Source organism: Ptychodera flava, chromosome 13 (assembly GCF_041260155.1).
Source record: "Ptychodera flava strain L36383 chromosome 13, AS_Pfla_20210202, whole genome shotgun sequence".
Classification (NCBI taxonomy): Eukaryota; Metazoa; Hemichordata; class Enteropneusta; family Ptychoderidae; genus Ptychodera; species Ptychodera flava.
The window spans coordinates 6,207,703-6,222,223 of NC_091940.1; the positions used below are offsets into that span (position 1 = coordinate 6,207,703).

Here is a 14,521-nt window from a genome sequence, read left to right on the forward strand (position 1 = left end):
CTGTTTTAGCGATTTTGTTCATTTACCTGAATTCGTTGTAACTCTGTCTGTCATCAAGGCTTTTCGTTGTTTCATTCGTAATACAGGATGAGCCTCTTCTCAAACAAAATGGCGTACGGGTTAATGTCCTTTGTCTGGATAACGTGGATTCTGGACCACATCGATACGATGCCATGAAAGCAGGCTATCGATATGGAAATTTGCTGGTCAACATCACCAAGGAAAGAAAAGCATTTGAGTACGTACAAGATAATGGTGTAATGGTCTGTTAAAACTGCCCTCTACGGACAATGGGTTTTATGCTGTGGTTGAAATAGGCTATATTATGGAGATATTGTCTTGAAATACTGAAATATTAGGACGATAGCACCCGCAAGCGTATCGGTACGGAGACCTCGCAATCGAAATAAGGGAAAAAAATCAATGATATCTTGTACGGCTAAAATCATCCTTGGCCGTCTCCTTGTTTTGGCCAACAGCTTTTCAGATTAATTGATGAAAGTAACGAACATTTCTGAGTGCATATGGCATGATTGACTATGCCATGGAATGTATAAGAGAGAGTTTGATCAGTCGTTAAAATTCCTCAGGCGATTCGGTCAAAGATTAAAACGGATCAAAACTATTTCACGAAATGATTTATGATTAAGGTAATATGTGCCTCGAAATTGAAAGACTTAAACTTTAACTATCAGGGCTAACCGTGCAAATTTTGGTACTAAGAAACAATTACTTATCATTTACCGATACTTGAAATTCAAAATCTCCGCAATCACTAAATGTTTGATTATCACAAAAACTAAAACAGTGAAAAGTGTACACACTCCAAGAGCTTCAAAATGAGCCCCCGCAAGTGGTAGACCAGAAACTAATTGTAAATGTTTGAATCAAAATTTCTGTCCCCGAGGAGCATCCTACCTCAAGTCAACTATAAAAAGAAAACAAGTACTTTATTGATCTGTTGTTCTCTTTTGTCAAGATTGAGCGAGGTTGCTGACGCTTTCCTAAGAGTCATCGAAGATGAGACTTTGAACGGAGCTGTGTGTACTATGATTATCGATAAAGGATTCGAAGTTATGAAATTTCCACCACTGCCCACAGACGAACCATCGTAGAACTTGCCAGAAAGAAGAATGAACAATCACTACCAGGTTCGGGTGACGCAATATTGTAAACTTTAAAAACGAAAGAAAGTTAGTAAATGTCTTAAGGGGTCGCACTTGCCAATATTCACTTGTCTACGATATCCTCAACATCTCTGAAAATTTGAGATGGTATCACATCAGAAAATGGGATCATGTCAATATGAAACATATATTTATCAAATAGCAAAACTGCACATAATTGTAAACTACAGTTGAATATTAATATAAATGGAAATATTTGAAATATTCAAGGATACTCTTTCCTACAGAGGGGCAGTAAACTTACCACTTTTACTTCTTGCATTCATGAGCAAACTATAACACTCAATCATGATAGAGTTTCAGTAGAACTGGTTTCAGAGCATGAGATTTGATGTATGATAAGCTTTCATTGACAGTTCTTATTCATTGTAGAACTTACTGAAGTACACTGACAACTTGAGGGGCATCTATTGGATAATCTGCACCCATATTTTATCCCTTGTGATCGGCATAAAACAGGAAGATTGAAAAAAAGTTTTGAAGCCCTCTACACATATGAAAAGATAGTTTGTAATAATTAAAAATGCATTTTTTGTGTATGTTTTTGCTAAAAACAAAAGAATCCAGATTTCTCATATTGCAATTCTTCTATTTTTATAAGCTATGATTGATGATTTCTGGCAAGTATCAAATTAAGTCGACTGGCCCCCAAGATGTCAAGATAACAACCACATTGTTTGTGTGAAATTCTTCAAGTTTCTAAGTCTATTTGATAGACTCTGTCGCAGTCCTTTAGTAATACATACTCTGGCACAGCTGAAGGTGTACATGACTTTGCAAGCTGTCAAATGTCTGTTGTTTTGCAGAGACAGTGCAAAAGGTGTCAGTTATAAGATTTGTCATTGCAGTAAGCAACACTTTGCACACACCATGCTGAAAAGCCTTGCGTCATTATCAGATATCTGTGTCAGAAAATTTGTAGTACAAAATTACAAACTTCAATTAAACACAAACAACATCAATAATTATTAATCCACTAATCACGTGAAACAAACTTGATCCCTGGGATCCAAAACATATCTTGAACTTTTTCCTCGCCTCTTTGCCAGTGATGAAATTACAGTGTCCACATTTTCTCTTCATCAATATCAGATTTTTGCAAAGCCTTGTTGCTCAGCTATGAAACTTCAGTACAGTACTCTTGTGGGGAAATTTTGCCAATGCATGGTGGGAAGGGGCTACGTAGTTTTAACATAATCCATGCACCATCCATTGTGACTGGGGGAAATAATGAAGGAACATGTTTGAGACATTTTATGCCACCTTGCATCACTGAAATAATGTAGCAATTCCTCCATGCAGGACCTTCAATTCAATTACCAGTATGTAACATAACTAAGAATTTACATTTTTAACATTAATTACAATTATTACAATGTATTTCAATTGTTTTTATCTATTTATTTTTACATCTCATGCTTCACTGTTCTCACATCTTCAGTATATGAATCAGATTTGTGTGTGTGGGACTTTATTATCGTAGCTTAAACTTTGGATTTTTTAGCTATTTTTGTTCTGTATGTCAGTAAGTTTCTTGTTCTACTCTCAAAGCATGTTGAAAAACCAACCATAGCTTGTCAACACTGTCTGTATGTGTAAAACCTATTGTTAGTAATTACATTTGAATTCTAGTCTGGATCAGAATTCACTTGTCAACAACAACAATGCTGTGTTGATAAGCCAAATACTGAGTATCTCTACATGTGTTTGGGATAAGAACAAGAAATTGTTATTGACATTACAAATTAAACAACAAAAGTAGAGAAACAACATCAAAAGTTATAGCTAATGTCTCTTTAACTGATATCACAGACGGTTTATTTGCACTGATACAACAAAGTCTCTACACAATGCAAGGCCGTGGGGATAATAATGCCTTTGTTATTCAAGTGATCAGTTTTACATATTCAAGCAAAATTATGATTTTCTTCTTGTTTTTGTCTTTTTTAATGATGTATTCAGTTTATTTTGTTGGAGACTGATATTGATATATGGCCTTGTGCCTTTTCATTTATCAATTAATCAAATTAATCAAATGAGATGAATAAATAATAAATGAACATGAATTGATAATTAATCACACAGGCGGTTTTTTCCTTCAGTCTGTCATTTTCTTTGGAAAATAAACTGGTTTTGGGAATTTAGGTAATGTTCCTGGCTTGAACAAGTTTGGGATCTGTACATAAAGTACCCAGCTTAAAACACTTCCAAAAACTCTTTTGCAGCTTCTTCTCTAAAACAGCTGCAATGGAAGTTTGTATGTTGGTCTAAATTCTAATTTCCAAAAATTACTAATTATGATGAAAATTGACCTTGTGACCTTGTGATTTTTTAGGATTTGTTTTGACAGTTTGGTTAAAATTCTTCCCAAAAGGTTAGTGTTTACAAAGCTTTCACTGCATATCATATAAATGGCTATTTTTTATCTTTAAGATTTCTATTACTGAGATGTGTGGTTTTTCAGATTGTATTCAGATTTATTCGAATTATATGCAATTAGTAGTTCTATAAATGTTGCAGTATTTCTATTATTTTCAGATCAGGGCAATATAATAATTTCATTTGTCACTTTCATATGCTGCATAAAGTGTATGGTTATCTGCTGTGATTAGATAGAACCATTCTGTCATGGAGGTAGAAATGGCCAATCACAGTCTATCATGGAGGTGGAAATGGCCAATCACAGTCTGTCATGGAGGTGGAAATGGCCAATCACAGTCTGTCATGGACGTGGAAATGGCCAATCACAGTCTGTCAAGGAGGTGGCAATGGCTAATCACAGTCTATCATGGTCGTGGCAATGGCCAATCACAGTCTACCATGGTCGTGGCAACGGCCAATCAGTCTATCAAGGAGGTGGAAATGGCCAATCACAGTCTATCATGGAGATGGAGATGGCCAATCATAGGACTCCAGTGAACACGGACTATTGGTATATTTGACTACTATCTATAAATTTGTTTCATATTCTTCCATATGATTTCAGAGCAAAAATGGCAATATTCTAAGAAATGATAAACTTGCATAAGTCGGTCCAGCTGAAAGTAATAGTCTTATTTGTGGAGGTCTATACAGAAAACTTTCTATCCTCCTTTTTTCACATGGAAGAACTGTGTAAAGACATATGAAAACATTGGCAACCAGATATGATGAGCTTCAAATTTTATTAAAAATCATCGAATATTTCGTTTTTTCCTCTTTCTGATCAGATAAAAAAGAGTACAGCTAAGCTGAAGGCATTGATCATTGTTTTAAAAACAAACCAACACTTACAGTAAGCTTTGTTACACCTTGTCCCACATAATCTTTAAGTTTCTTGTTATAGAGTGATCACTTTCTCATTGATCTTGTTCCCTGAATGCTTTCAAAAACATCAGTGGTATCAGCGAATATTGGGGTTTGGCATTCAGTGCTACAGTAATTATATACAAGACACCTGCTAAATGATTGGTTCAGACTGGTCATATGACATTACACTGTCCTCGCACACTGTGAATACATACATTCAATAATGTTACACAATTTGCCTGTACAGGTATTTTGTCATGAACGCATGGGTCAGTGTCTACTAACTATCAGGCAACTTCTATTGGTTCTACAGAAAACTTACATTTGTTGCTTGAAGCTGGGAAAAAGAAACCAGTTCTGTGGTGCAGAATAAAATAAAACTTACATATCTGTTGTACCTCTAAAAAACACCATGTCCTTCTAAGTATTCTTAATAGTTTCAGTGGCAAACAGCTGATACATAAGAAGTCTGTGGTAGTTATTTTTTACACAGCAGCATAAATACTGAGAAAATGCTGTGATATGTTCATCAGTCACTTAAGGACGTACATTAACACTGGTCCATACTTGCAGCTTTTGCAAAAACTTCAACATTTCTGGAAAGACTTCTCAAAAAAGTGAGCTTGCATTGATGAGGAAAAAGAAGACTGGAAGAAAAACTATTTAAGCATAAACCTTGGTCCACTTATGACATCATTATTAAAACACTGTGATAAATAAAACAGAACTAAATTATTAATTACTATATTTGAAAAATGTAACGAAAATTGTCAAATGTAAATAGACCCCTCAAAAAAAATGAAATACATGGCAAAGAAAATACCCGCTGATAAAAGTAAGTGATAAAAGAAAACATATATCTCTGTGGTAAGACAATTTCTCAGATAAAGGAAATATTTTCCATATCACGACTCACATTTAATCAAGAGTTCAGCATGAAAATTTTCAATAAGTTGTGTCATCGTTTTGTTTCCATTCCTGTGACCTTTTCAACTCTAGTGCTTGTGTATTGGTCCGTTCAAAATGTGTAGCTATGCAACCACCACTAATGACCTGCTGGCTACTAACTGACATGGCACCAATGCTTCATAACCTACAGCTATACAACGACTAAAACTGACTGATTACCTGCCATTTGACATTGTGTAAATATTTCAAATAATTACTTACAATTGAACAGGACATTAGGTAAAACGGCATATTTTACACACCTCAGCGACTGAAACACAAGTACATCCCGTTGGTTTCAACCAGACATACAGTTCACTGCACATGATGTTAAATGGTGCATTACAGAATGGGAATATACATGCATAAATTGACTTTATTGGGCATCATTTTACAAGTGGTATAGCCACAAACTGATTATGTCAAATCACCGCGCACAATACACACCAAGTGCCATAATTACAAGGCATCTGTGTGTTTTGTGTACGGTGATTTGACGTCATCAGTTTGTGGCTATACCACTGGTAAAACTGTACCCTTCATTGATTACTACTTTTACTTGGTGTGAAGCTTCAGTATGATCTTCCATGTGATATTTCATATGGATTTATCAGACAATCTATGCAACCAAATATTTCCTGTCAATGCACCAGCTTCATATAGCATGCACATACGGTATACAGTGAGGTGTGCACATTTCAAACAGATGCCAGAGTCGTCCTACCCAAAGAGATCTTGAACTCATAACTCCTTTGTTATACACCAGTGACTTTTTACCTTTCTAAAAACAGCAATACATAATTTACATATTCTGTTATTTAAAAGTCTGCTCTTTTGTCCAGTCATTCACATACAGGCCACTGTCTGACAGAAATAGATGGAATGCAGTGGCAAAGTTCCTACAGATTCCCTCTATGAATTCAAAGATTGTCCCTTGAGGAGGATCAACACCCAACATGCATCAGTGCCTCTAATTTTAAAACCTTGTATTTTATACACAAAATAGGTCAAAAAATCATGTTTCTTCCATTTTATTGGCAGTTGTAAACTTTTTTAAGGCAACATTTTATGCTATTGCAAATGACAGACAATAAGTCCTGTGTTTTCTGCAAGCTGAAATAAGTTTTGAACTCACATCACTGACAAAATGTGAACACAATGTGCTTTCACTGCCAACCACATATCCGCATGGATTATTTGTCAAGCTCTATATGTGATATTTTTCATGTATCCCAATTATATGTCTTCATCCTAATTTACGGTTCTAATCTTATACAAGGCATGAATTACACTTGACAATGCAAATGATTTCTCATCTACTACTCATTATCAAAATCATCCTACATTCCATGATGATTGATTCAAGATTAAAATACTGCATACAGTACAGTATATACAATACAATCAACAAAATTTTCTGTGATTGTAACTGTTCCCCGCTATCCACTGAAAACAGAAAGTTAAAATCAACAAGTTTAAAGAATGACACAAATATGATTCCATCAGTATTTGTAATCAGAATCCACTTAAACTGACAGAAATATGCAGAATTGATAAATAAAATTAGAAGGTACAAATAGCTTGGATATCGTTTTTTTCTAACATATTTCATACCTTCTTCTAATCCTCCTGGCTTTCCAAAAACCAAAACTCACCAGTTGTATCAAATGAGCTAATTTGAAGCTAATTTTATAAAAATATAGAAATGAAATCTTGTTCTCAGCTGATTCGAGGTTCCCAAAATTTACACAATGAATCATCCAAAGTGATTTGACCCTATCTGGTTGACAATAAATATCAAAGTGCTCTTTTTAGTGGCAGTTTGAATGAAATGTCAAGAAAAGATGCATATTAAGTGACAATATTCAAAGAGTGTCTTGTTCTCTCTATGCGTTTTGAATAAAAAAATCTAGAATTTAGAAAGACAACACCACTGAACATAATAAATATTTTAAAGGAAAACAGTGACAGAAACCGACTATTTTGAAAACTGCCTCAAAAAAATATACACCAACATCATGTTGGGCTCTGCTTTCATCAAAAGACTTTTGAAAATTGTTCTGAAAATAATGAGCTACTTTCACTGACAGCACTCTCCATGTTCAAGGTTACCAACAATTCTGAAGTCTGATCACTATTTCCCCCTCAAAATTTCAAAAATGAAAGAATTAAAATTACACTACCACACCACTGCAGCTTTACATTAGCTGTGTCTGAGAATAAAGAAAGTGAACTTGTAAATTTTCATTCAGAATTCACCAAAAAATTCCTCTCATATTGAAATTTCAATTTTTCGATTTTTGCTTGTTTTCTTCAATCAGCAAAATACAGTCTAACTGGTGACATTTTTCTATAGCATCACTTGACCATCCTTCATTGTGTAACTTTTCAAAACAACTACACAAAAAACTTTTGAAAAGAAAAGACAGATTTTGGGACTTAAAAATTATTGCCAAAGGCATCTTTCTGACTCTTCTCACCCCTGGGGACCTGCATATGGTACAAAACTAATCCTTTGTGATGTGGAATTGGAGTCTAAGTATGAATGGATTGAAAGTGCCGACTATGAGGGTTACATCCTACACCCAGTACCCATCATTCTATTTGCCAGAGTCAGTATAGATGTCCTGTGCACTTCAGGTATATGACTCTTGGTACACGGTAAAATCCTGAAACTTTTACTCTTCCAAATGCACTTAGGATTTCAAAACATAAACTGAAGTGTAACAGCTGCTATAAGCCATGATGTTATGGTTTGGTTCTGAGTGACAATCATGTGATAATATTGAAAGACAATCAAAGTTGACTTTGATGATGTTTGGTGAGCTTTATATGTCCAAACTTCAACATACTAATAGTCTTTTAGAAATTCTCAAAGATGTAAGAGCTTAAAATTATGTCAGCATCCAGAATTGGTCTTCTCTTCTGACTAAAATGTTGAACTTTGATTTCTGCAAGTATGATATGATCTATCTATTCAATAAAATGTGTATTGCTTTTAGCAACATTTTTGTATTTCATCTACATCAAAAGTTGTCACAATGTGTATCCTTATTCCACAAAGATGAAAAGTCTTTTTGTTCTTACTTGTTAATGTCACTGATCAACTAAAATCTGACTTGCATCGACATACTGTGAACGTGGTCTCTGGAAAGGATCACTATTCTCAAAGAAACCTCAAACCTTCTAAAAGACACAGTCTGCCAACTAAAAACCAACCTTGCACATTGGGCCAGTCCCTCCTGCCACGCTTGGAGGGACTGTCTATTGATGTGTGCCTGGCAATAAAGTCTGACAAATGACTGACTGACAGCTGTACTTATATCATACCGGTATATCTGTTAACATAGTGATTATGACACCCTCTTACATTTATAATAATATTCACCATATCTTGTTTATATGATATCAGTTATACATAACTTTTACTTCGTCCACATAAGACATATCTAGCAAGTGTGTCTTCAGAATCAAAACATGTATCATGTGTCAAGAAGTATAAGAATTAGCAAAACTGACACTGTAAATACATATTGTACAGCTTGACAATGCGCCACCTTCAAAGCCTCACACTGTGAAAAACTTAAACTGAAATGACGTCAACTTGCAAGGCTAGAACTACAGGTTGGAAAGCTAAACTGAACATTGAGAAATTGATTTCACTACATCTATACATGTGGAACTCACTGCAACTTGTGAAAATAGTTGTATCGACAGTTGCTTCAACCATCTTTCTAAAAAGTATAGACAACATCATTATGGTACATCATTATTTTCCTAAACAGAATCAAAAATTTTTGAAAAGAAATAGTGAGAACTTTTTAGGAATTTCATCACCATCGCAAGGTTGTTATGACTCAAATCTAATCTCAGAATGCTTATTACACTTTGAGTTATGGATTGAGTTACCTAGACACATTTTATGACAGAAATCTAAATTTCTTACGAGATAAATCACACAACAAGAGAATCTTGAACTGATTTGCTAAGTTTGAAAGCCATGAAATCTTCAGGAAGATTCGATAGAAAAAACTGAGAAGGCTGTGCATCAGTTTGTTATCACTAGTCTAGGTCAAAGGTCAATGTGTAGATTAAACAATCAATGTCCTTTGATTATAAGTAACCTCTAAATGAGATTGTTCTGTAGCTGATAGTTGAACTTTGCCTTTGAACAAAAATATGAGAGATTTTTGTTACTTGGATCTCATCTTCTCAGAAGACCATGATCTGAACAAGGAACATTCTTTCCTCCCTTTCATGCTACAAAGATTGCAGTAAGGGTTAATTTTCACCACAGAACATGAACCAGAAACACTATTGCACATGGATTCCTCTTGATAGACACTGCATGGCTGCCACTGATGTTACTGTGCACTGACTTGACGGATGCCACTTCTCTTGTTTCTCGGTTCGTTTGGAATTCTTGTGGTTGAAAGATCCCATTCAGATTCTGTCTTGTCCGTGGTCATAGCACTGTAAATATGGAAAAAATTTGTCATGAAAATTACATGATGCAATGTTTTCATTCATGAATCATGCCGGGACATTTGAAGAGACAGTGTCCCTTACTGCTTCTTGACAGCGCCCTCACACGGACACATATCAAAAAGTTTTCAAGGTTAGCAGATCACGACCTGATAGATGTGAATGATCTATAGGTATTGTCAATATACTCCTGGGTTCAACACAGATGAATCAAATATTTGATGAGAGATTAGTGACCTTATAAATCTACAATCAACGCTCATCCATTGATTTCTGATATCATCTCCTGATCTTAATTGTACCAATATTATTTTCAGTTGTCTATCTAAACTCATTTCTCTTCCTAATGCCAGACAATCAGTCTCTCAACCAGGTAGATGGACTGTGATGCAGTGAAATGCTTGGTTTATCAATGAGTATTCAGTGCGCAAATGCAACATTGATAACTCGATAACCAATGGTAACTAACCACAGAAATATATGAAAAATTTTGTCTTTGGTTATCAATTATATGCTAAAGACTGGCATACCTCATTTTGAAATGTGAGAAAACAAAAACTACCCATACATGTCTTAAAGTATGACAAATAAAGTCTTTAAAATACAAGAATGCTCCATTCCTTAAAAGACAAGTAAGTTTTATTGATATTCATTCTTTCCGTAATCAAGTTGAAGAACATTACAGACAAAGTTAAAATTCTCTCCTTTCAATAAGCACTAAAAAGAAAGCCTTCATCTGGCAAGTGATTAATCCTTGCATGTGATCTCTGACAAACATGCTGCCACCAACTGTTATAAAAAATAAGACTAACACAATATCAAAGTTAATCAGTCTATAAATTCATTGTCATTTTGACCATTGTTCATAAACATGTGATGAGTACTATTGAAATATACAAAGAATTCAAAATATCATTCTTTTCCGCATTGCATTTTCACTAATCACATTTGGGATAGTCAATAGTTCTAAAAAGCATCCATTGTTCCCGGCACATATTTTTCATCACATTATGTAACGCACATTCCAGTTATTTCACTATTCTTTAAGGCTGCCGAATGCAACCACCATCCCTTTGACGTTCAGGGACAAATCCTCTTCCAGCTCCCTGGATAAACTTCGGAAGACTCTGGAATGAAAGAGTAAAGAAACAAACGGATTAAGAATCTGCATGTCCAGATTGTAGAGTATTACTGTAAAGTCGTTGACCCCTTCATAAAATGAATGCAGCACTTACGTACCATAGTGTACAGTAAAAAATTTTCTTCAGTCTTAAAAGTTTAAGAATAACATCAATGCATCTGTCAAAGGTATCTCACACAAATTTAATCCTCGACATTGAAGTGTGTCTTTTGCTTTGATGGTAATTACATCTTACATTAATTCCACTTCATTGTGATGAACTTTTACGCTTAATAGGAAATTTTACAGACTCTTTATCAACAAGTTACAAGTGTAAGAAACATGAATCTTATCAATACATATATTTGCATATGAAGCAAAACTTTCAGCAAAACACAGACACGGGATAGTTTAGGGAAAAAAATGACAACTTTAAAGGAGACTGGATAGGATATAGGATATGGAGTTGTTTGACACATTTCCATGGTGAAATGCAGCAGTTACGTACCTTGGTAAATTTGTATTGACATGTCATGGCATACTGATACTGATTTTGTGAGTATTTTGTGAAATAGGCAAAGATTGCCATTGAGGATCAGCTGAACTGAGCTAGGTGTGCTAGATGAGATATCCGCTGAGAACATCTTTGTATGCAAGCTGACCTCCCTTTTCAGGTCATTCATAATTATTCCTAACTATCAGTCAAGATGTGTAAGAATAAACAGTTTATCACAAATTAGTGAAAAGGAATAGAACAATATCAGTTTATCAATAGACTTTGATTGTTGTCAATACAAATTTAGCAGTGTTACAGAGGGATTAGCATAGGATTATCATATTTACGTAGGTTAAATTCACTGATTCATAAAAAAGGCTAGCCAGGTATTACCTTTACACAAGGTATACACAGAAAGCATGTTGCAGGGTGTTGAAGTAGGGTTAGGTATTTTGACCAACGAGTCATTGTGGGTGTTTATCGGTGAAAGTTATATTTGTTCACACTGAGGAGATTTGGCTTTAAAACTCTATGCAGCATTTAAGAATGTGAATTCTTTCCACTAATGCAGAGATTAAGAATCTTGTCATAACAAAAAAGACCAATAACATAGTCATCTCTACTGGGTGAGTAGAGATGACTTGACAGGTAGTTAGACGTATTGTTTCATATTTGTCCATAGAATGTTCTTCAATCCTATTTACATGAAATACTACAATATCTGATGGCATATTAGATTTGGTTGGTATAATTGTTTGACTAAGGAATAAAGCACAGATGGAATGTAGGTGAGAATAAGCTGCAAGAATTCACACACCAAAAAGTGCCTTTATAGAGTGTAAGTCGGGAAATACTTACCAAAGTTCAGATGGTTACAGCGAAAAAAGCTACACCAAAGACGAAAACAAAAAACAGCCAAACTTGAAAAGCGTAAAAGTGGCATTATAACTCCCTCCATCTTATTGTCACAGCACATCAGGTCAAAGGTCAAAATGTTGCAGCAGTCGTGAATTTACATGGACAGCTGCTTCAATAGATTGTACCCTCACTAAAAAATGCAGACTTTGACAATAGATGGCTGGAGGTATAACCAAGGAAACCTGCACACTCTTGTGCAAAGTTAGAAGTGTTATACTGGCAATATTTCTTGGGAACATCATCAAAACTACAGTCTTAAGAATATTAATAGAAGCCCACACGTCCCAGTGAAAAAGGAAGTACAATTGATGTATTAAAATAAAAGATCACACTTTTCAATGTGCACATTATCTATTGTATTATTGATTGGGAATGAGGAATATGTTCTCCTTCATCTACAGTACTGTGTGGTGATTGATTAGTCTATAGGAATGCACAGCATTATAGGTACTCATAGTCTGGAATGTCAGTGGCACCCACAGTGTCTGTGCAAAGCAGAGTCTCTCTCATTCTGAAACCACATCAGCCAGTCTCCATTATTGCAATGTTTTTGTATCAATATCATCAGATGATATCAGTAGGGTCTGTCAAATTGAGCTGCTGTAGCAATGTCAATGTCGGTGACTGATATCATCTGGTGATGATTCCAATCAGAGACTGCCTAGCATTGCCAGGAGAAAGTGAGCAACACCATCTCCTATTCTTTTGTCAGGCATAAAGAGCGCCCTCTTGTGGTGAATACATATTTTAACAGAAGTTGTACTGTTACAAGGAGTACCGGTATATCAGAAACATAGCTATATGCAAAACTCCTGAGACACACTTGCATAGTGTGATGTTCAAAAATATGCAAACAAGAATTGTTACACATATCAAAAGTTGCACAAAATTACAGGCTCATTTGGTCTGAGAAAAGGTCTTACCATTCCACTTTCATTTTCTTTTTTGTAATATGAGGGAACATGATTTGCTTAGTTTTTCTGTCTACCCTCTCATAGACAGCTCACCTTGTTTATTTAACTTTCTTTTGCACTGCTTTGGAAAATTCACATGACAAGTTACACACTTAGTTGCAATGACGGGGGGAGGGGGAACACAAATGTTAAGCAAATTCATGAAACCTTTCTGTCAACACATTCTATAATGTCTACACAAATGATTTACTTTTTACACAATGTTGTTTGTGAAGTGGCTTGAGATTACTACTGAAAAGCAGTAATTCACTGAATCTCACTGATTATTACTTTTGCTTAAAATAACAAAAATACAGCAATTTTGTTCATTTGTGTGTTTATACTCCCTATATTCAACGAACATATGACCATTTTCCGATAAACCATCCAAATATCAAAGTTACCTTCTTTGTAAAAGTACTGACAATCTTCATTGTAATAAAAGAAACAACCTGGGTGACCATAAAAAATCTTCATTGATAATCAATATGTAAAGTATAGTTTTCCTGCATGTCATGCCATGTACAGTGCTGTCAATAATTAAAATGTGCGTGACAACACAAAGTCATGGCGTAAAAGGCAAAGTTGGTTTAGTCATTTCAATTATTGTGCAACAATTTGCACAAAATGTCATGGTCACACCAAGGACACTGTGTACATGAGGGAACCATAACTGTTTAGATTTCATTTGCCTGTCAGCAGTGAAAATTTCCAACAAACACACTTCAGTAATTTATCACAAAATAGGCAAGTTCAGATCAAAATTATGTCATCAAGTTTTTGTACTTTTAAACTTTCATTTCATTAGAAGGGTGGGGGTTAGAGAATGAATACAATGTGTTTCATTAGCCATGCCCCTGTTTAATTGAACACTGATGTCTACGCAATGATAAAGTATCTTCACAGATAGCAACAGATAGCAATTGTCTGTTCTGTCTATGACAGAACACAGTCAGTGATTGGTTTGTAATATGACCTTTGACCTACCTTAATTTTTCAGAGTCACCATTGTTCTGTTGTTGGTCAGCTTCAACTGCCGATGGATATTCACTCTCTGTAAGACTGCCATCACTCTCTGTTCTTGGAGAGGATCGTCGACAACTGGAAGCCCCGTTATCACCACTAA

The 14,521-nt window shown here is 35.1% G+C and overlaps 2 protein-coding genes across 4 annotated transcripts in view; one reads left to right on the plus strand and one right to left on the minus strand.

The window, feature by feature from the left end:
- Window positions 1-4,472, plus strand: part of LOC139147249 (15-hydroxyprostaglandin dehydrogenase [NAD(+)]-like) — a 30,552-nt gene extending 26,080 nt beyond the window's left edge. Inside the window, exons 6-7 of the mRNA XM_070718275.1 lie at window positions 87-238; window positions 980-4,472. Coding sequence (XP_070574376.1) covers window positions 87-238; window positions 980-1,115 — 288 coding nt within the window. The 3' untranslated portion in view covers window positions 1,116-4,472. The remainder of the gene's footprint in view (window positions 1-86; window positions 239-979) is intronic.
- The window catches only part of LOC139147247 (sorting nexin-16-like), a 41,837-nt gene continuing 31,648 nt past the window's right edge, over window positions 4,333-14,521 (minus strand). Inside the window, exons 6-7 of one of the 3 annotated variants that reach the window (XM_070718272.1) lie at window positions 14,383-14,517; window positions 4,333-9,896 (exon numbers count right to left, since the gene is read on the minus strand). In XM_070718272.1, coding sequence (XP_070574373.1) covers window positions 9,788-9,896; window positions 14,383-14,517 — 244 coding nt within the window. In that variant the 3' untranslated portion in view covers window positions 4,333-9,787. Of the gene's footprint in view, window positions 11,036-12,382; window positions 14,518-14,521 lie in introns of all 3 variants that reach the window. The other 2 variants (XM_070718273.1, XR_011555679.1) reach the window with 2 other exon arrangements.